At 39.7% G+C, this 21,950-nt stretch overlaps 1 protein-coding gene across 1 annotated transcript; it reads right to left on the bottom strand.

The window, feature by feature from the left end:
• Nucleotide 1: 1 nt before the first annotated feature.
• On the bottom strand, nt 2-17,812 carry DDX43 (DEAD-box helicase 43). Its single transcript, XM_004770729.2, has 17 exons — nt 17,459-17,812; nt 15,390-15,445; nt 13,523-13,652; nt 12,389-12,520; nt 10,998-11,079; nt 9,788-9,944; nt 9,228-9,346; nt 8,697-8,807; nt 8,176-8,317; nt 7,085-7,185; nt 5,581-5,668; nt 4,039-4,166; nt 3,728-3,837; nt 2,863-3,001; nt 1,814-1,901; nt 1,066-1,221; nt 2-261 (listed from the first exon to the last, which is right to left on the bottom strand). Exons 1-16 carry the CDS (start codon nt 17,703-17,705, stop codon nt 1,105-1,107), a joined length of 1,947 nt encoding a protein of 648 aa, XP_004770786.1. The 5' UTR covers nt 17,706-17,812; the 3' UTR covers nt 2-261; nt 1,066-1,104.
• Nucleotides 17,813-21,950: the final 4,138 nt, after the last annotated feature.

Below are 21,950 nucleotides of genomic sequence, written 5' to 3' on the forward strand. Positions count from 1 at the left end.
TTTTAACTCTTTAAAGACCGACCTTAATACAGCAACGTTACAGGAGATAAAATTTACATTTTTAAATAAGGACAGTAAAAAGTGAAAAAGTTCAATGCTACATTGCTTAATATCCATGAAAAAAATTTAACTCGTTTAAGTACTTCTGATTTTATTAAATAAAGTATAAAATATCAAATTCTACATTTTTAAACACTATTAAGAATCACTTATTTCTTCATAGTGCCAGCATGTTTCTCACACTTCCACATATCTTGAGATCTGAAAAAAAGAAAAGTAAATTGCTGTTCCCAAGCTTTTGAATTTTAAACTGATAAAATTCACATAAAAATTTGCCACCCTGACCATTTAAATATATAGTTTGGTGTGCTGTATATTCGCTGTTCCATAACCTCCAGAATTTTTTTCATCTTGAAAGACTGAAAATCTCTACCCATTAAACATCTCTCCATATTCCCCCTTACACTGGCTCCTGAAAACCATTCAGCTTCTGTGAATTGATAACTCTAGATATCTCATGTAAGTGGAATTACACAGTATTTGTCCTTGACTTATTTCATTCAAGTGTAGTGTCATTAAGGTTCACCTATGCTGTGTCTCAGGTCAGAATTCTCCTTGACAGGCCAACCTGTTTACCCATCCATTCATGCCTGAGTTGCCTTCACCTTTTGGCTGTTATGAGTGAAGCTGCCATGAACATGGCATGTTTGCCCACTCCTGAATTAATACTGGGGACACCTGCATGGCTCAGTAGGTTAAGCCTCTGCCTTCAGCTCAGGTCATGATCTCAGGGTCCTGGGATCAAACCCTGCATTGGGCTCCCTGCTTGGTGGGGAGTCTGCTTCTCCCTCTTCCCCTGCCTCCTGCTTGTGCACTCTCTCTCTCTAATAAGTAAAATCTTTAAAAGAAAAAAAAATTAACTGGAATTTAGGTAATAGGTAAAGAATGACCCTGAATACTTTATGTAAATGACTCTTAGACATAATGCTGATTTCAATAAACACAGCAACAATGTAGTTAAGGAAAGCAGCCATTTGAAAGTCTAAAATTTGAAGTGTTATTTACCTCTTCGCAGTAGGCTGGTACCACTTTTCAACAAGGACATTAATAATAAAACTTTTGGGGTTTTCCTTGGGGTTTCCCCATTTTTTTCTCCATTTCTTTTTTCAGTTTATTTGCCTCATACCTCTTAGCCATTGCCACAAGATCCTCTGGGATACTCTGAAACATTAAATGTGTTATTAGGAGATTTTTCTTTCTATTAACAGCTTTTCTACAATATGCTAAAATACTTTCAAATCATCTCAGTTACAAAATCTCCCCAGTTCCATGACGTCTTTCCAACAATGAAACGTGTCTCTTTGCACGCTAGGCTCTGAAATCTGTCTTGCAGCTAGAAAACCAGACTGATCTTCAACTTGCCTGGTGCTACCACTTCTTGCTCATATGGCCCCTCAGTTGCTTCTCAGGGCCTTGAACAGGCGTTAGCTGGTGCCACGTTCCGGGGCATTCTGTCCGTTGGGCCTGAATATGTTCCCCTGCTGGAATCTGTATCCCATTCTTGTACAACAATTCTCCCAACCTCCACTCCACTGGCTTCTTCCGCACTATGATTCTCACTGCTGCTTACTCCCATTAGATTAGGCTCCCTAATTCTGGATTACAGCTCCTTGTCTTTGCCATGTTATGGCCCTCATAACACATGTAACATCTGTTTACCCTGGCATGCAGTAAGCCCATACTTGGAATCAATGAGATTATCTGAACATTAGAAAAGTGATACAAGGTAGAGTTCTAAGTTGTATAATCTCACCTGTTGTGCTCTTTCCAGAATATTAATTAACTCGCCAGCAACCCTCCAGTCGTTTCTAGTGAGGAGAGTAATAGATATCCCCGTCCTCCTATAAAAGGGTGGGGTGGGGGGAAGGAACTCATGTAATTTGATTTTTTTTTTAAAGATTTTATTTATCCATTTGACAGAGAGAAAGAGAGATCACAAGTAGGCAGAGAGACAGGCAGAGAGAGGGGGGGGGGGATGCAGGCTCCCCGCTGAGCAGAGAGCCCGATGTGGGGCTGGATCCCAGGACCCTGAGATCATGACCTGAGCCGAAGGCAGAGGCTTAACCCACTGAGCCACCTGGGTGCCGCGTAATTTGATTTTTGATGTCTACTCATGGTTCAGTTAGCAAAACACTAAAAATAGCAAAACTGCAACTTTTTCATAAGCCCAAATATGTATTATATATTGAAAGTTAGCATCACTCAAACACCGATTTAGAACTCAATAATCTGGAGCTGTTCATACATCGTGCTTGCAGGGGATTTGATAGTAGTGCTCTCAGTGGCAAGAAAGGTCTTCTTATAGGGGACAGTAGAGGAACAACTGGGTATAGCTCAGTGTGACACTACAGATAGAAAGCAGAGACTGGAATAAGAAACAGCTGCAGCTAATCAAAGGATCTGGCTGACTCCGGAACAGGCCAGTTAAGAAAGGGATAAAGTAGCACAGCAGGTGGCCCAGACAATTCACAGGCAATAGAAAAGCCATTTTGTGGCTAAGAATAGCCTGTGAAGGGCATAGTGACAGTTGGCTTCTTTCTTTCTTTTCTTTTCCTTCTTTTTTTTTTTTTTAAAGATTTTATTTGTTTATTTATTTGTCAGAGAGAGAGAGATCACAAATAGGCAGAGAAGCAGGCAGAGAGAGAGGGGGAAGCAGGTTCCCCACCAAGCAGAGAGCCCGATGCAGGTCTCGATCCCAGGACCCTGAGATCATGACCTAAGCTGAAGGCAGAGGTTTAAACCACTGAGCCACCCAGGCACCCCAAAGTTGGCTCCTTTCACAGGAAGACTGTGCGAACTTACCCTGCCCTTCCGGTGCGCCCTACTCTGTGCACATATTCTTCGATGTTCCGGGGGAAATCATAGTTATAGACGTGTGTGATGTCAAGGACGTCGAGCCCCCGAGATGCCAAGTCTGTGGCAATCAATATTCTTACTTTACCTAAAGAATAAAACCAAAATATACGTGAATATACATGCTGGTGTAAAGCAACCCAAGACATAGCAGAAAATTATAATCTTCCCCTAATATCTAATTAGGTGAGCGGTTATTTTCAGTATTAAAACACTTCAGAGAGTGAAAATGAGAAACGGGCATTTATAGACTTTCTTTTAAACTGCTGGCGAATTATGGGGAACCTGGGTGGCTCAGTGGGTTAAGCCTCTGCCTTCGGTTCAGGTCATGATCTCAGGGTCCTGGGATCGAGCCCTGCATGGGGTTCTCTGCTAAGCAGGGAGCCAGGTTCTCCCTCTCTCTCTGCCTGCTGCTCTGCCTACCTGTGTGCTCTATTTCTCTGTCCAATAAATAAATAAAATCTTAAAAAAAAATAAATGAACTGATGGCGAATTACAACACACACACCATGGTTCAGCAACCAACCCCTGAATCACCTGAACCACATGACAAAGATCTATGCCTTGCCGGGAAATAAACGAAAATAACCCCATCGCAAATTATTACCTTGATATCCAGGTTGAAATATTTGCTCTTTGAATTTGTATGGTTCTGAAGAGCTGATTATTATTCAGAGCTCTTACCAGTATATTTTGGGCTCTGCAAGCTGAGGATAGATCTTACAAATGGGCTCCATGGAAAGGTGCTGTCATTCAGCCATGCCCAGGCCTTGCACCCTTCAGCAGCCACAAGTAACATCTTGCATAAATGTACCTGTTTTGAAGTTTTCTAATGCCCTCTCTCTGTCACTCTGCTCCCTGTTACCGTGAAGGGATTCCACTGATACCTGTCGCAGAATCAGGTCACTTGACAGGTGGTCAGCCCTGAAGCAAAAGATGAAGTCAGCAATCTGCAGTGCTTCTTCTGATGCCACCAGAAAATTCACTAGTTTTACTTGTATTAGTAGAAGACTGAATTAACATACTAGAATGCATGCAATGCCCCTTTTGAAATTAATATGCAAAGAGAGCTAATGCTAAACAAATCAACTGGATGATTTAAGGATGTAAAAGAAAAATACCTACACAGCTTTTCTGCTGACAAACACTATGACTTTGTCTTTGGGAGACATGCTTTCTAGAAAAGTTTGGATATGAGAGCGTTTCTCTTCTTCTGTGGTGACAATTATGTTTTGTTTCACGGTACTTACTGCCTAAAGGAATAAAGATCACAGTACGTCAAAACTGATGGGTAAACCCTATACATTGGCTCAGAATACGTCTATTTCTATCCCTGGTTAAGTTTTACTAAACTGCTAGCAAGAAGAGGCAGGTCCTTGCAAAATGACCTGTACCTACTCAGACTTCTAGCTCACCCTTTTGCTTCTTGCTCATTCACCTAAGCTGAGCTGGAAACTTGAATGCTTGGCAGTGCGTTTAAAGTAATTGCTTACTATTGTTGGAAAAGAACCATGGAGTAAGGCCAAACTTTCATCATGAATTTGGGTAAAGTCCGTACAATAAAGGAAGATGATTAGCTTAGGACACAAGAATTCCCACTCAGGATTTTGACAACTTAATGCAAAATTTCAAAATATAATTGATACAATTTTTTAACCCAGAAGCAAGACAGGTTTTATTTTTATTATTTCTTTTTAAAGATTTATTTGATAAAGAGACACACAGTGAGAGAGGGAACACAAGCAGGGGGAGTGGAAGAGGGAGAAGCAGGCCTTCTGCCCAGCAGGGAGCCTGATGTGAGGCTTGATCGCAGGACCCTGGGATAAGGACCCCAGCCAAAGGCAGACACCCAACCACTGAGCCACCCAGGCACCCCTAAAATAGGTTTTAGTAGCATTTAATGAAAGTAAAGAATGACATCTCTAGCCTCACTTTTCATGGAATCTGATGAAGTGAATCTTGGCAATGATCTTTCACTATTACTGGTGATTAAGTAAAAGGTCATTTTTTTCAATAACGATTAACTGAGGGGAGCCTGGGTGGCTCAGTTGTTGGGTGTCTGCCTTTGGCTAGGGTCATGATCCCAGGGTCTCAGAATCGAGCCCAGCATCCCGCTCCCTGCTCGGCGTGGAGCCTGTTTCTCCCTCTTCCATTCCCCCTGCTTGTGTTCCCGCTCTCGCCGTGTCTCTGTCAAATAAATACACTTTAAAAAAAAAATGATTAATTGAAAGTGCGGATCTCAATTAAGTGAAAGTCCAGATAACTTTATAATGGAGGGGATACATACCAGAGACCTTCATGAATCATATAATTACTGACATCTGAACCCAATGATCCATCATGACTTCACCAAAAGACAACACCAGACTTACATACATACACCTACATTGACCTTGTTTAGAACCTGATTTTAACAGGATTAAACAAAAATGAGATATCAGGAAAATAAGAATAAGAAACGGATATTTGATGGTACTAAGGGATTATTAAAATTTTAAACTTGAGATGTTAAAAGTTAGTCTTAGATATATACTGAATTATTTATGAATAAAATCATATGTATCTAGGGTCTTTATAATTAGGGAGGGGCAGAGGAGATACACCAAAACACAAAGTAACTAAAATTTTCATAACAAATATTTTTATAATAGTAATAAACAAGCTTACCACTAGATCCAAAGTACCAACATATACAATCATTGGCTCTTTCAAATAAGACTGTGCAAGGCGACGGACAGCATATGGCCATGTTGCACTGGAAATAAAACAAGATATAAATGTTAAAATTGTATTCTAAGTCAAATATTACTAAGTTTTTCCAAGGATGCTATGAGCCAGATTACTCATGAAAGACACCCTGAGTACTTTTAAATAAGGGAGACTTTACAGACAATGTATATTTCACAAAGAATAGCTCAACTATAACAAAGCTACTACATGAAACCTTTAAATAAGGTTTATAAGGTAAAGGAGACCTACACCTTAAATTCTAACCTAAATTCTAATAATCTAAAATGAATTCATAGATTAGTTTTTTCTTGGCCTTCATTAAAGAAAAACAGAAAAAAAAAACCCTAGTATTTTGTTAGCATTCATTGTCAACAGGCAAAAAACCAAATGCATATGCAAAATAAAGGCATATGAAGTGTACTGATGAAAGGACATATAACTTCAAATGTTTTTTCATCCATATATTATGAAAGCAATCATCTTTTGTACTTTCACAGTAATTACAATAATGGGAATATTAGCAGAAAACAAATGAGGGTGGTATTAAAAACAAAACAAGTGAGAAAATTTAATGTATTTTCCAATTATATACTATTCTTTTTTATGTTAATGGCACATAGGTCATATAAGCCCAGGAGATAATAGTCTATAGATCAGTCTGTATTTAAATGACAATCATTGTTTCTCAGTTTTATATTGCACAAAAAAGTTACTGGGCAATCAAAGGTTTATCTCTAAGGACAGGTGATCATTCAAATTTGAGACCACCACTATGATATAAAATCTCTTCTCCAAGGAGAGGTCCCCCCCCCTTAGGTTTTTATAGAAATCTCTGTGGGGCGCCTGGTGGCTCAGTAGTTAAGCATCTGCCTTCCACTCAGGTCATGATCCCAGTCTTGGATTTGAGCCCCACATCGGGCTCTCTGGGAGCCTGCTTCTCCCTCACTCTCTGAGGCTCCCCCTGCTTATGCTCTCTCACTTTTTCTGTCAAATAAATCTTTTTTAAAAATGTCTGCTCCATGGGGCGCCTGGGTGGCTCAGTGGGTTAAGCCGCTGCCTTCGGCTCATGTCATGATCTCAGAGTCCTAGGATGGAGTCCCACATTGGTCTCTCTGCTCAGCAGAGAGCCTGCTTCCCTCTCTCTCTCTCTCTCTGCCAGCCTCTCTGCCTACCTGTGATCTCTCTCTGTCAAATAAATAAATAAAATCTTTAAAAAAAAAAAAGTCCGCTCCAAAAAAAAAAGTCTCTCTGTAACTTAGGAAACCCAGTCATTGTTCCGCAGTTACACTGAGTTGCTATTCCTAAGTGATGACAAATCTTTTACCTGAGGATCTCAAGACACCTTCAAACAATGCTCTAAAATCCTCTGCAGAAATCCAAAAGAATAGGGTTCAGGCCACCAATTTCTATTTTACAGACTAGCAGTTAGGCATACACCTACCTTGTCATAATAGTCTGCCTGTCTGGGCGCACATCTAATAAAATCTTCATTATCTGAGGTTCAAATCCCATATCTAGCATCTTGTCGGCCTCATCTAGTACCTGCATCAAAATCAACAGCGGCTACCTTAGATATGGGAAATATGCTCTCTTTATGAACAGAATACCATGGTAAGGGAACTTCATTTCCCCTATTACTTAAGCCACTGTTTTAGTTTCTTCAAGACAAAGTAAGTGATCTACAGTTGTAATGGACTGACTTGATTCTTTAAGTTGGCTAACAGTTTCTAGATCTAAGAAAAACTGTAAATGTCTTAAATATCCACATGGAGGGACGCCTGACCTTGGAATTTGGGGACTGAGCCCCACAATGGGCTCTAGGCTCAGTGCAGGAGTCTGCTTGAGATCCTCTCCCTCTGCGCCACACCCACCATTCCCTCCCGCCCCACGTGCATGTGTTCTCTAAAATAAATCTTAAAAAAAATAAAGAGTTAAAAAAAAAACCCACATGGATTTTAATTTTCTTTTATACAACTCTACATTCTCCAACATTTATTAAAAAAAAACTAAAATAGAATTCTCAAAATCCTTATTTTAATATACTAGAGGGAATGGAAACTATCCCTAGGATTTGAAACCATTATAAAATTGACAACCATTCTAAAGAACTGTTTTAATAAGAGTTCAGTTCTGTGCACCCAGCAGGCTCAGTCAGTAGAGCTAGTGTCCCTTGATCTCAGGATTGCAAGTTTGAACACCAGGTTTGGTGTAGAGATTACTTAAAAATCTTAAAAAACAAAAAAAAAGGTGGGGGGTATGCCTGGGTGGCTCGGTTGGTCAAGTCACTGCCTTTGGCTCAGGACATGATTCCAGTGTCCTAGGATCAAGTCCCACATCAGGCTCCTTGCTTGGCAGGGAGCCCACTTCTCTCTCTGCCTCTGCCTGCTTGTGTGCACGCTCGCGCTCTCTCTCTCTCTCTCTCTCTCTCTCTGAGACAAATAAACAAATAAATAAAATCTTAAAAAAAAAAAAAAAAAGAGTTTAATAAGAGTTCAGTTCCTCCTCCCAGTATCCCAAACCCTCCATCATTACCAAGTAGGTTATACTTCTGAGGTTAACAAAGTTATTCATTTGTAGATCATTCAGTCTTCCAGGAGTTGCGATAATAATGTCTACTCCTTTTTTCAGATCTTGTATTTGTCCATTTCTATCTCCACCACCATATATACAAACACTTAAAAAAAAAAAAAAGGTTCATGTTCAGGTAAGGAATGTCCCATCACAAAGCAAAATCCCAACTAACCAAAGCATTTTGGGTATAAAATAACACAGTAAAAAGTATGCAGAAAGAGTATCAGATACCTTCTGGGTAGTATTAGCCCCATTCTAAAACCATCCATACCCATCAGCCCACAAGGATGTGTCCTCAAGAGCGACATTTGCATCACTGTTACTTGACCTTACTGCCCGGGCTACCATTGATTTGGACTGGGGCAATGCCTGACCCATGCTAAGCCATTCAGATTCTCTACCGGTGTGAAAAATAATAGGGAGAATGTATAAAACTAGGATTTATTAAAATGCGGATGCAAGAAGGGACAAAGATGACTTACCTTTTAAGGCCTTTGTATGAATACTTAGAACATTCAGATTCTACTTGAAGTGCTAACTCGCGGGTAGGTGTAAGGACTAACATGCCTGGTCCATTCCTTTCTCCTCTAATTCTTTGGAGAGAAAATAACTGTTAAAGTACCTGATTCAGGTACATAGTATATCTGTTCAGTGCTTTCAGAATTTGTAGCAATGGATGTCACACACATTTACAAAACATGTAAAAATATTGAAGAACAGCACACTAAAAAACTCCCAAGGGCTCAGATACCAATCTTTTCATTTAGCATGGTCAACATTGTCTCACACAATTGGAAATGATAATTTAAACATTAGTATTTCAATATTAAGACTACCTATGGCTTTCTAAAAATGTTTTGACAATTTATACTCTTACCACCACAGTACGTGTGCATTTCCCTGAGGCTTGCCATTACTTTTTGACCAATGCAACAGACAAAAAGAAACTTGCATTTTTGGTATCCATATCTGCTAACCCCCCATAAAGAGAACCCTGTTGCAGAAATTCTTACACAGGCTGTGAGTCCAAGTGTATAAATCCGGGCATTAGGTAGGACAATGTCTTCCCTGTTCCAGTTTGGGCTACTCCTATAAGATCTATGCCCTGTAGAACTATCGGCCATGACTGCGACTAAAAAAGAAAGATCAACATTAAAATTAAAAGTACATCTTCTAGTCACATGCCCCTCCTCTCCTAGGCCCAAAATTCTTTCAATAAACATTTTTAAGTGCTAGGCACTGGTGGTACAGGGGCGGTTTCAGGGGAATGCTCAGAAGGGATAGTTACTCCCTGCTGATTTAACATCTAATAATCAGATATTGTGGTGCCCGCATGGCTCCGTGAAGGGTCTGCTTTGGGCTCTGGTCATAATCCTAGGGTCCTGGGATGGAGCCCCACAGTGGGTTTCCTGCTCAATGGGAAGTCTGCTTCTCCCTCCTCCCTCCCCACCCCCATACTTGTACTCTCTCTCTCAAAAAAAAAAAATCTTTAAAAAATTAATCAGATATTGTTTGGTAGGGGGAACTGTCAGCAAAATATTGGAATTAAAGAAAGAAAGGGAAAAAAGCATACCTGGATCGGTGTTGGCTTTTGAAAGCCTGCCTTTTTAATGTTTTCCATAACCTCAGGAAAACACTGAAAAGCATCCTCAAACTTACAGGTAGGATTGGGTATATGACGCTTCTCACCTTCTTTCAGGTCATCACACATTATATTATAATTTTCTTTCCTTTAAGGAAAAATAGAACAAATCTTAGCAGCTTTAGTCACTTCATTCCCTAAGCCAGAAATTTTTGCCAGCATTAGTTCATTGTATCTAGAAATTCAACTGCAACTGTAAAGTTACAGTAAGATGTAACCACAAAGAAATAGAAGTGAACACATCTTTTTCTAATCAGAATAGTTATCAGAAAGGGAAAAAAGGAGTGCCTGAGTGGCTCAGTTGTTAAGCGTCTGCCTTTAGCTCAGGTCATGATCCCAGTGTCCTGAGATCGAGCCCCACGTCTGGCTCCCTGCTTAGTGGAGAGCCTACTTCTCTCTCTCCCTCTGCCTGCCAGTCTGCCTACTCATACTCTGTCAAATAAATAAAATCTTTTAAAAAAAGAGGGGAAAAAATTCCATTTTATGAAGGGGCCAGTGAAATTTCATGGAAATAGGAATAGAGCCTGAAAATCACATACTTCATGATTCAAATCAGACTTTGCAGACACAAAAATAAGTATGGAACCTTGTCCTCAACAATTCTGCTAAAAGGCAATCATTCTCCTTTGACAGGTGATCATCAGTTACTTATCCAAAGTCTGAGCTAGAATAACTCTTCTTTCTGCTGTACCATACTTAGTTTTACAACAGACTTTGAGAGAAAAAAAAAATGTTGCTGTCAGGACCTTTAATTCCAGATAGTAAGTACTGAAGAATAAGAAATGCATTGAATCAACTCATTTTCAACAGTTGTAGAAATAATTCTCTAAAAGTGTTGTCCAATACAGCAGGCACATGAGTCTTTTAAAATTTCAAATGGAAAACTCAGTTCGTCCATTATACTAGTCATATTTTAAGTATTCAGTAGCTATATAGATAATGACTGCTCTATCAGACACAAATATAGCCCTTTCCCCATCTTTACAGAAAGGTTTATTGAAGAGCAATGCTCTAAAATATCATGTAGGATGCAATCAAGTTCATGTTAACACCAGAGGTGTAGCCTTCAAATGTAATCACTTTAAAGGTTTCCCTAATGAGTAGCAACTATACAAATACTTAAGGCAATAAAAGCACCCACCTCCAAGTGTCTATTTGCACCTGGGACATTGAACTTGTTGTTTCTGACTCCACATAAAAGTTTTTCTTAATTGGCGGTAGATCTGGGACAAAGATTAAAGTTAAACCTTCAATAAGTTATCAGAATTTACATTTCACTGAAACGTATTCAAAGTAACAGAAATCAAACTAAAATACTTATTAAATTCACCCTTACAATTTTAGAGATCTGTTCTTTGCCAGTCAGGCTTATGCTAGTCTCTGAAATCTGTTTTAGTTTACCTTTTGATCACATTTTTTACCCAAGAAAGAATTTTAATAATTAAGTTTAATATAAAAGAAAAAAATAAAGAATTTTTTAAAAACCCATCGTTAAAAAGAAAGCTGTATGTATTGGTACAATTTTTATTATTCTTAAGTTGGGATGAAATTACTTGTTTTATAACAAATAAACATTTTTCATAGTTAAAAAAAAAAAAAGAAAGGAAGTATGGCTTACAAGACAATCATCCCAATTGATTAATCTTCTCTAAAACACAGTAGACTGATTTTTTTTTCTTTTCTTTTGATGGTCTGTCCCATTTCTGTCTAGGAATAGAGTATTTCTTTTTCCACTTTCTGAGGCTACTTTTTGTTTTCTTATATGCCTTGCAAACTTCCTCCGAATCTAAATCCTTTGTCTGGCCTCCCTACTCCATATCTCCCCACCACATATCCTGTCCAGGCGGCACTGGTAACAACATGCACATAGACCAACCCCTGAATTAGTCATTGTTAATATTGGTCACTATCAGTCCATTAGCTTTTAAATTTTTAATAAAGGTTGTGTTGCCGCCTCACTCTGATAGCTGAATTTACCCTGAAATTTAGTGACTATAACATGAAACATAACACTCTGTATATAATTCCAGGTGAGACTTTCATTTAAAACTAAAGCAAATGAACAAACCCAAATCTCAAGAACTATGTTTCTTTCTTTGTTAAACGGTTTTCCCTTTTTATTTTGCCGCTGTCAAGCAGGACACTCCAGGATCAATTTTTATTCAACCATAGGCAACAATGTTAAACCACTTATGGTTGGCATGTTTATCGCCTTCATTTTCCCCTTATGCCCATTTTCTTTCCATTTATTATTAAACTCCTTCTGTGAGTTACCTCAAATAAGACAAAATGTTAAGTATAATATTTTAATTTCCCACTTAGAACATAGATTACGGCACAGACAACACAGAAAAAAATCTTGCCCTAGGGACTATTTGTAGCACTTAATACTTTATTATCATTTTTCGTATTAATTTCATTACTAGAAATAAGACATTTTATAGGATAAAAACCTCATGAGGCTAAAAAAAAAAAACAACAGCTCAAGTGATACATCAACACCACATGTAAATGTTCGGATATAGCACTAACCTTCCCATTTTTTTCTCCCCCATTTCAAAGCATCTTCTCGAATCTGATCCCAATCAATCAATGGCTGATTCTCTGTAACATTACTATCTGTCTTTACATCTCTTCCAACAGAAGGTTGGAATGCAACAACATCTGTTAAAATATTTTTATCGAATTAGTTTCAAAACAAATCCTAATTGTACAAATTCCCCCAAACCACTTTACTATTTTGTTTAAAAACAAGACAATAATGCTTAAAATATAAAATGTGGGTTTTAGTACTCCAATGCTATGACAGTAGTAGTCATGGTTTGTCAGTTACCAGATTTATGAGGATATTTATGAGGATAATACCAGATTATGAGGATAAATGAGGAAAATACATTTATTGAAGAGAAGGAAAATTAGGAGAGCCTAGTGTTTGCTGATAAATCATGTTAAGCTTATAAGAATCCTGTCAGCCAGATGTCCCCCCAGGTTAACAGATGAAGAGTTTTAAAGGCTTTCCTAAAGTTCCCTTCCCAAGAAACACTATATGAGGCAACGCTGCCCTCTGAACCTAAGATGCAGTTCTTTTTACTTTCACGTTGCTTCTGGAAATGGCTCAATAATGGCTTTTTCTCTAGTCCATCAGGTCTGAATTTTTGTTTTTGTTTTGTTTTTAACAAAATCTGAGATTTTTCTTAAGTAAACTCTATACCCAGCCTAGGGCTTGAACTCGTGACCCGAGGATCAAGAATCGCATGTTATACTGACTGAGCCAGCCAGGTACCCTAGAGATTCTTTAAATACCAAATAACTAGATACTTTTCCAAAATCAGTCAGGTTCCAGAGAGGAAGACACCATAGAATCAGAAGGTCAGAATAATCCTTCTTCTACCATTAAGAGTGAATGTATTAAAAGGTTATTTTTGTTTTCACCTATCTGTGGCTAAAAGTAAAACTGCTAGGCTTAACCACAGAGATTAAGTGTCTTAATTTGAGGAAAACAGTATTCTGGGATTTCAAAGAAAAAAAAGTCCCTAGAAGATAAGATTTAATGATGGCAGTCTGAAGCTTTGTTGTCAAGAGAAGCCTCAACTATAATGCCTTATAACACTGAATGCAATTTTTTTAATTTTATAAGGCTATATACAGTAAGCAAAAATTACTTACCAGCTCTGAGCTTTGAACTGTAATTTTCTTGTTTTTTAACAAGATTATCTATCACTGTTTTGGCCTTCACCTGCATCACCTTGTCACCAAAGATTCTGACCTCTGCTTCTTCTGAATGACCTTTTATTATCTAGATGCAGCAGAAAAATAGGTGAGACTGAAGGCCTCTTACCATGCCCCCACATCCAAAAATCACTCAGCTACAAACAGTATAAAAATTTAAAGGAAATATAGTATTGCTATCAGTCAGTATCTTAATTTCTAATTTTTAAAGAAGATTTTATTTATTTATTTGACAGAGATACAATAAGCAGGAAGAGTGGGAGAGGGAGAAGCAGGCTCCTCACTGAGTAAGGAGCCCCTGCCATGCGGGGCTCGATCCCAGGACCCTGGGATCATGACCCAAGTCGAAGGCAGATACCCAATGACTGAGCCACCCAGGTGCCCCTTAATTTCTAATTTTTGAGGGCATTCTACAGTCAACAAATTTATCCTGAGATTCATCCCCTGTTTGGATGAAAAGGAGCAGGACAATCTAAATTTAAAAACTACTGTGACAGGGGTGCATGGGTGACTCAGTCAGTTAAACATCTGACTCTCGGTTTCAGCTCAGGTCATGATCCCAGCAGAGTGGGAGTGAGTCCCACGTTGGTCTCTATGCTCAGTGTAGAGTCTGCTTCAGATTCTCTCTCCCTCCCGCTCACTTTTTCTCAAGTAAATAAATCTTTTTAAAAAGTAAATAAAAGCTACTGTGACCACTAGAGAATAAATTCAGCAACCAGTTTTAGAAGAGTAAGGTGTTAATCTGTCCTCTTAACTATCAAATAGTAATTTGGCAAACTTGCTCAACTGTAGGGATTTGCTTTGTGGTATATAAATACCAGCTGACTGAACTGTCAGGTTACTTACAGGAACTCTTGGACTTGAGGGAATGCCCTACTTTCACCACATATATGGTAATGGAACCAACTTACTACAAGGCTTAGATGACATTTGGAGGATAAGATCTACAAGTCACATCTTTCAGTGTACATAAATCTCAGATACCCACACCAAATGCTGTCTGACTGGTGATTCAGAGCTTGCCATTGGCACTGTTTACAGACAACTCTGTGGAAGGTTTTCAATGAGGCTGAAACTGATGCTGAGAAGATGGGAAAGAGACCTACCTAGAATGGGGATGCAGAAGGTCTTAGACCTCCCTTATGAGCAGGAGTTCTAACAGCTAAGATAGGAGAAAGTGTGGCAGGAGTCCAGCTGGTGACACTCAAGAGAGAGTTCGAGGAGGGAGTGAAGGAAAAGGAGCTAGATCAAGTGGACCATGCTAAGAAGTCTGGACTTCTTAAGACCCTGAGATATCAGAAAAAGTTTTTATGCATGAAAAGAAAAATTATGAACACAATTATTGTCCTGGTCATGGCAGAGGATGGTTAAAGGGGGTAAGACTGGAAGCAGGGTGAACCGTTAGGGGAGAACACCCCAAATGATGGGATTCTCCTTGAGAAACACAGGAAATAGAAAGCACTGGTTACAGGATAAGGAACAGGAAGTAATTGGAGATTCCCGTCTTGGGGACTGGGTGAATGATGTTGCTGCTGAGACTGGGAACACAGGGGTGGGTCAATGTTTGAGACATGAGAGCCAGGAAGTGCATAATGAATATTCCCTCAGCGATCTCATTTGTCAGTGGAGATTATCTGTAAAGATTTTTACTCCAGGAGTCACAAAACCTGGACCTGGAATGGACCACAGTATGTGAAATTACTACATTGCTACTAAATTACTACAGTTATGTTAATAGCTAAACAAAAATTAGAGTTAGAAAAGAACTACACTCTTTGAGGATTTAAGATCTCAGACCACTTACCTGTATTTTCGTGTTTGTTGTACTTTGGATGTCTTTTATTTTTGACCCCCCACGACCTATTTTTAAAAATAAAATTTTTTAAAAGTTGTAATCAAAATCACAATTGGGTATCACGTCATACCTATTAGAATGGCTATCGAAAATACAAGAAAGGAGTGGGGCACCTGGGTGGCTCAGTTGATTAAGCGGCTGCCTTCGGCTTAGGTCTTAATCCCAGGGTCCTGGGATGAAGCCCCGCATTGTGCTCCCTGCTCAGCAGTGAACCTGCTTCCCACTCTTGCTATCTCTATCTCTCTCTCTCTCCAATAAATAAATAAAATCTTAAAAAAGGGAAAGAAGGAAATAAAGAAAGAAAGGAAGGAAGGAAGGAATGGGGGAGGAAAGGAAGAAGGGAAGAAAGAAAAATACAAGAGGGTTATCTGGGTGGCTCAGTGGGTTAAGTGGCTGCCTTCAGCACAGATCATGATCTCAGGGTCCTGGGATGGAGCCCCCTTTGTCTGGCTCCCTACTCAGTGGAGAATCTGCTTCTCCCTCTGCCCCTTCCCCCCACTCATGCACGCTCACTCTGCTATCTCACTCTCAAATAAATGAATAATCTTAAAAAATATAAGTGATAAGTGTTGGTGAGAATGTGCAGAAAAGGGAAGACTTGTGCACTCTTGGTGGGAATATAAATTGGTGCAACCATGCAGGGTCCCCCCCAAAACTAAAGATATAACTACCATAGATTTAGCAACTCCATTTATGGATCTATATCCAAAGGAAACAAAACCACTATCTCAAAGAGCTATCTAGACTCCCATGTTCATTACAGCATTATTCACAATAGTCATGAGGTGGAGCCAAGCTAAATGTCTACCAACAGATGACTGGATGAAGAAACATAGTATAAACATGCTAGAGAAGATTTAGGCCTTAAAAAAGGAAATTCTATCATTTGTAACATGAATAAAACTTGAGGACAGTTATGCTAAATGAAATAAGCCAATCACAAAAAACACATAGAGCATGATCTTCTTGGAAGTATCTAATGTAGTCCAACAAAGAAACAAAATAGAATGGTATTTTCCAGGGATGGGAAAAGGGGGCAATAGGGAGTTAGTTGTTTAATGGGTAGTTTCAGTCATGCAACATGACAACATTCTACAGCTCTGTCACCCAACATTGTTCTTACAGTTAACAGTACTGTACCGCACACTGTAACCCTAAAATTAAGCTTAATTTTTTTAAAACTACACTAAGGAAAAAAAAAAAGTAGTTCCAGACCAACATTAAGCAGGTGCCGTCTAGCACTGTCACAGGAGCTCAATAAGTGTTGAGTGATTTTTAGCGCAAACCTAGTGGCTTTCACTTAAAGGGCATCAGTTGTCAGATCTTCGAGCCTGAGCCTTCTTGAAGGAACACTGATCTCTAGCTGGTCTAGCAATCAGTCTCCTAATGCTCTATTTAATAGCAGCCTAAAAAAAGTGGTTATTGTTTTTAAACCAGGTTTAAAAGAGGGTAAACAAAGTATTAGCTCCCAAACCTAATAGGGAAAATTTGGAATTTATCCTCAGTCTTAATGGTCACAAATGGGGGCAAATCTCTATTCCTATTGTTTCTAAATGTTTCTCAAAGGTGAATTTGGAAGACTCAAGATGTACTAAGAAAAAAGATCCTGTTTTTCAGCAGATAAATCATATTCAACAAAAGAAACTAAGTGCAAGATATGGCCAATGGTCTGAACAACCCCATAATATCCTAAACTTTGTTCAATGGCTCTAAATGGTGCCCAAAGGAACAGACTGTACTCAGGACTGCTTTGTTGTTCATTTTGGGGTAAACTGTGAAAAGACTTGACCTTTCATCCCAAAGATTTCATACATCTGTTTGTTCTACCAAAATATCGTCTCCACGAAATATCAAATGTGCATTAAATGACTAAGTACAGCATCCTAAGGTATTATGAATAACCCAGGTCAAGTCCTGAATTCATTAAGTGGCCGCTGATCGGAGGAGAGTGGGGCATGGACTCCTTGCCCAGGCTCCGCCCCCGGCCCTGTCCGGCACACCCATCCTCTTTCACTCACCGATCACAGCGCCCACCCACACGTTCTTCAATCCAAAGCAAAGCGGCGGTTCTCGGAGGCCCGCGGTCACAGGTTGCTGGAGGCCGGAGTTCTTCAAGCCGCCACCTCTGCCGCCCCTACGGGCCTCCGAACCTCTCGGACTCGGGTCCTCCGCCGGCCTCCTTTCCGGAGCATGGAACACTGCCGAGCTTCGCCGGGAGGCAACGACCCACGAGGAGGCGTTAGCGCCTCCTTCTTGCCTTGACATGGTTCCGTGAGGAAGATCCGGCGCGTCCGACGTCGCTCCCGTCTGGCTCTACACCACTCCACCGTGCCGTCGTAGACTTTTCTACTAGTGCATCCACGCAGCCGCTACTTAAGGAGCCCGCTCGCGGCTCGCCCCGCCCCTGCCCCGCCCCGCCCCGCCCTGGCCGCACAGCCATTGGTGCAGGAGACGTCGTGGGCGGGACTCTGAAGGTTTGACCAATCCACTCTCTTTAACGTGTGAGCGCTCCTTGAACGTGTCATTGCGCCAGCTTCGTGTTCCTTTTCAGGCGTGGGACTCCGGGGTCTCCCTTTTTGCTTTGCCCTGCTGAACTCCCACTCCAAGTACCCATCTCAGTGACTCGTAAACATAAGTCCCTTTTGCAACATGACCCAGTACATGCATAAAAAAATTTGAAACAGAAGGGTGACAAAACAGCATTTGCTATTGCTATCAGAGTAGCACTTGATATACTTAACCCTATATTCATTTTTAAAATATTGGTTGTAATCCACAAAATAAAATGACTCACAGCTTTAAAACCCCTGGGCTAAAAATGTGTTTCAACACTGCACACAACACTTGACCTGAATAGTTGCTGTAGTATTAGAGCTAACGAAATAAATTTAATAAATGCTTGAAGCACTCCCATCATTGCACGGTGGCTCTGTGGCTGAACACAATATTTCAGTGCTGTAAGTCAGCTAGGAATGCCCCTTCTTTGATTAGGATCTCTGAATTATCTAAACAAATCTCAGTTCACTCACCTATCAAAGTAGTTATCTAATATGTTGTGCTGGGGAATGAAAAAAGGAAAACCGTTAACTAAACCTGCTCCATACAGGTTGAATAGGTTAACTCACATGGGATTAACTGTAACTCTTACTGTAACATCTCTGGAGAAATAGGATTACAGTGCTACTAAAGCACCCAGAAAATAGATAAAAGCATAAATAAATGTGTCTCATATTTAATATCATTATCTAATCCTTAATATGAAATGGATAGTATTAATGACCTTTAGAGAGGGATTTTGTTGAATTAGATTTCTAATCTAGTCTAGTTTAATCCAATCTAATCTTTTTTTTTTTATTTTTTTTTTTATTTATTTTTTTTTTTTATTTTTTTTTAAAAGATTTTATTTATTTACTTGAGAGAGAGACAGTGAGAGAGAGCATGAACGAGGAGAAGGTCAGAGAGAGAAGCAGACTCCCCATGGAGCTGGGAGCCCGATGCGGGACTCGATTCCGGGACTCCAGGATCATGACCTGAGCCGAAGGCAGTCGTCCAACCAAATGAGCCACCCAGGCGTCCCAATCCAATCTAATCTAATCCTAATATTCTGTTGAGGATTTTTGCATCTAGGTCCATGAGAAAGAGGTCTGTAGTTTTACAAAGTCTTTGGTTTTGGTACGGGGTTAATTAGTTAGGAAGTTTTCCTTTATCATCTATTTTCTGGAGGAGATTGTAGAAAATTTGTATATTTTCACCCCCTTCCTCCTCCACTTCCTCCTCCTCCCCCTCTTCCTTCTCCTTCTTCTCTTTGGTTTACCCTATTCTTTTATTGATTGGATAGTATTTCACAGTATTCCTAAACATAGATGTATTAATTTTAGCTACTTTTATTGTGAAATATATTATACATACAGAAAGTACATAGAACAAAGATATAACTTAATAAATAACTATGCAGTAAGGGGAACCTGGTTGGCTCAGTTGGGGGAGAGTGCGACTCAATCTTGGGGTCATAAGTTTGAGCCCCACATTGGGTTGGGGTTACTAAAATAAATAAAATTTAAAGAAATCATTATCATGAAGTGAATCCTGTGTAACCATGACCCAGGTAAAAAAAAAATAGAACTTTGCAAACACCCCTGCTACCACTTCTTTAACCAGTCCTTTCTTGGATGGAATTTTATGTATCTAAATTTTTCTATTTTAAACTATGCTAAAATATGGTATATTTTCTTCTTTAAATGTTTTGTAGAAAACACCAGTGAATATATCTGAGCCTGCTGCTCTCTGTTTTGTAAAGTTAAGCGTTGATTTAATTTCTTTTTGTCTTTCCTATTCAACTGATTTCTTCTTATGAGTTTGGGCAGATGGTGCCTTTCAAGGAATTGATCCATTTCATCTAAATTGTCAAATTTGTGGACATAGAGTTGTTCATAATGCTCCTTCATTATTTTTTTAAAGTCCATGGGATATGTAGTGATGTCCCCTTTTTCATTTTTGATATTAGTAATTTATGTCTTGTCTCTTTTTTTCTTTGTTGGCCTGGCTAGAAGTTTATGGTTTTATTGCTCTTTTCAAAGAAACTGCTTTTGATTTGATCCATTTTCTCTACTGATTTCCTGTATTCAATTTTATTCAATCGATATCTACCCTATTTTTTTTTTTTTAGGATTTTATTATTTATATATGAGAGAGAGAAAGCAGGAGCGGGGTGGGAGGTGCAGTGGGCAGAGGGAGAAGGAGAAGCAGAGCCTGACTCAGGGTTAGATCCCAGAATCCTGGGATCATGACCTGAGCAGAAGGAAGATGCTTAACCAACTGAGCCACCCAGGTGGTCCTGATATCTACTCTAATTTTTATATTTCTTTTCTTCTGCTTATTGTGTATTTAATGTGCTCCTCTCTTCTTCCAGTTTCCTAAGATGGAAACTCAGATGATCGATTTTAGATTTTTCTTCTTTTTTAATATATGCATTCAAGGCTATAAATTTCCCTCTAAGCACTTTGGGTCTGTGGCTTGTCTTTTCACTCTTTTTTTTTTTTCCTTCCTTCCTATTTTTTTTTAAAAAAATTTTATTTATTTATTTGAGAAAGAGACGGGGAGAGGACACACAGCAAGGGAAGTGGCAGAGAGAGAAACAGGCTCCCCACTGAACAAGGAACCCAACAGGGGGCTTGATCCCAAGACCCTGGGATCATGACTTGAGCCAAAGGCAGAAGGCAACTGAGCAAAGCAGGCACCCCTTTTCTTTTCACTTTCTTAACAATGTCTTTCACAGAGCAGAAGTTTTAAATTTTCAGTATTGTTCTATTTTATTTGTTCATTGGTTTTTGTTTTTTGTTTTGTTTGTTTTTTTAATAATCTCTACATGCGATGTGGGGCTTGAACTTCTGATTCCTAGATGAAGAGTCGCATGCTCTATGGATTGAGCCAGCCAGGCACCCCCAGAATTGTTCTACTTTCTGAAGGACTTCCTTCCCTTTATCCTGCCACATAAAGGTGAATTCTACCAAATATGAGGAAGACAGAAGCAGAAGGAATACTTCCTAACTCATTGTATGAGGTCAAAATTACCCTAACACCAGGAGTGAACCCTAAGGTAAACTGTGGACTTGAGTGGTAGTGGTATGTCCATGTGGGTTCATCGTAGTAACAAATGTACCAGTATGCTGCTGGCAGATGTTGATGATGAGGAAGTATGTATATTGGGTGTTGGGGGAGAGGGGAAAATCTGTGGACTTACAGATCAGCTTTGCTATGAACCTAATACTGCTTTATGAAAATAGTCCATTTTTGAAAAGAGGAATTTTGTGTCAAGTTTTTCATTTTAGTTTTGTTTTTAATTTGATAAGCTAATTTTTGCCCCTTGGGCACTTGACCAATAAATAATAACATTCCAATATTCTCTTTTCTCACTTGGTGAGAGGTGCTGAGGAAAGACGGATCTAAAATGGTAATTACAGGTACTTTTCTGTATTTTAAATTATTCCTAAATTAGAGCAAAATGAATCCCCTGTCCCCACAAAATCTGTGCTACTAAGCCCTTTGCGATGGAGGTGGGGAGTGAAACCTTTTACTCTATATCCCAACTAGGACCTGGAAGAACATTCTCTAAGCAAGCAGAAAATGAGGATGATTGTGGGGATTTCAGGTGGGGTTAGCTGTCTACTTTTCCCCTCCAGGCACGGATAAAGATAAAAGGCGGAATTCAAGTGCGAGTTTGACCTGAGGACCCCAGGAGCTGGCTCGTTCTTTCTTTAGACTGAAGGTTCCACTCGCTCACACCTTGACCTCCGGGAGGGGTCTGGGGCAGAGAGGGGAACTTCTCCCGCTCGGGAGACCCAAGCTAAACCTGCCCCAGTCCGCAGCTCTATTTTCCTCTCCACCCTCTCAGCCTCAGAAAGCGAGCTCGCACCTTTCTCCGCGGCCCGCGGTGGCGGGCGGTCGCCGGAGCTCCTGGGTCGGAAGCCGGGAAGGCGCTCCGTGGCCCGCTCTCTCTTTGGCGCCCCTTCC

This window comes from Mustela putorius, unplaced genomic scaffold (assembly GCF_011764305.1).
Source record: "Mustela putorius furo isolate JIRA1106 unplaced genomic scaffold, ASM1176430v1.1 tig00000135_pilon_pilon_pilon, whole genome shotgun sequence".
Taxonomy (NCBI): Eukaryota; Metazoa; Chordata; class Mammalia; order Carnivora; family Mustelidae; genus Mustela; species Mustela putorius.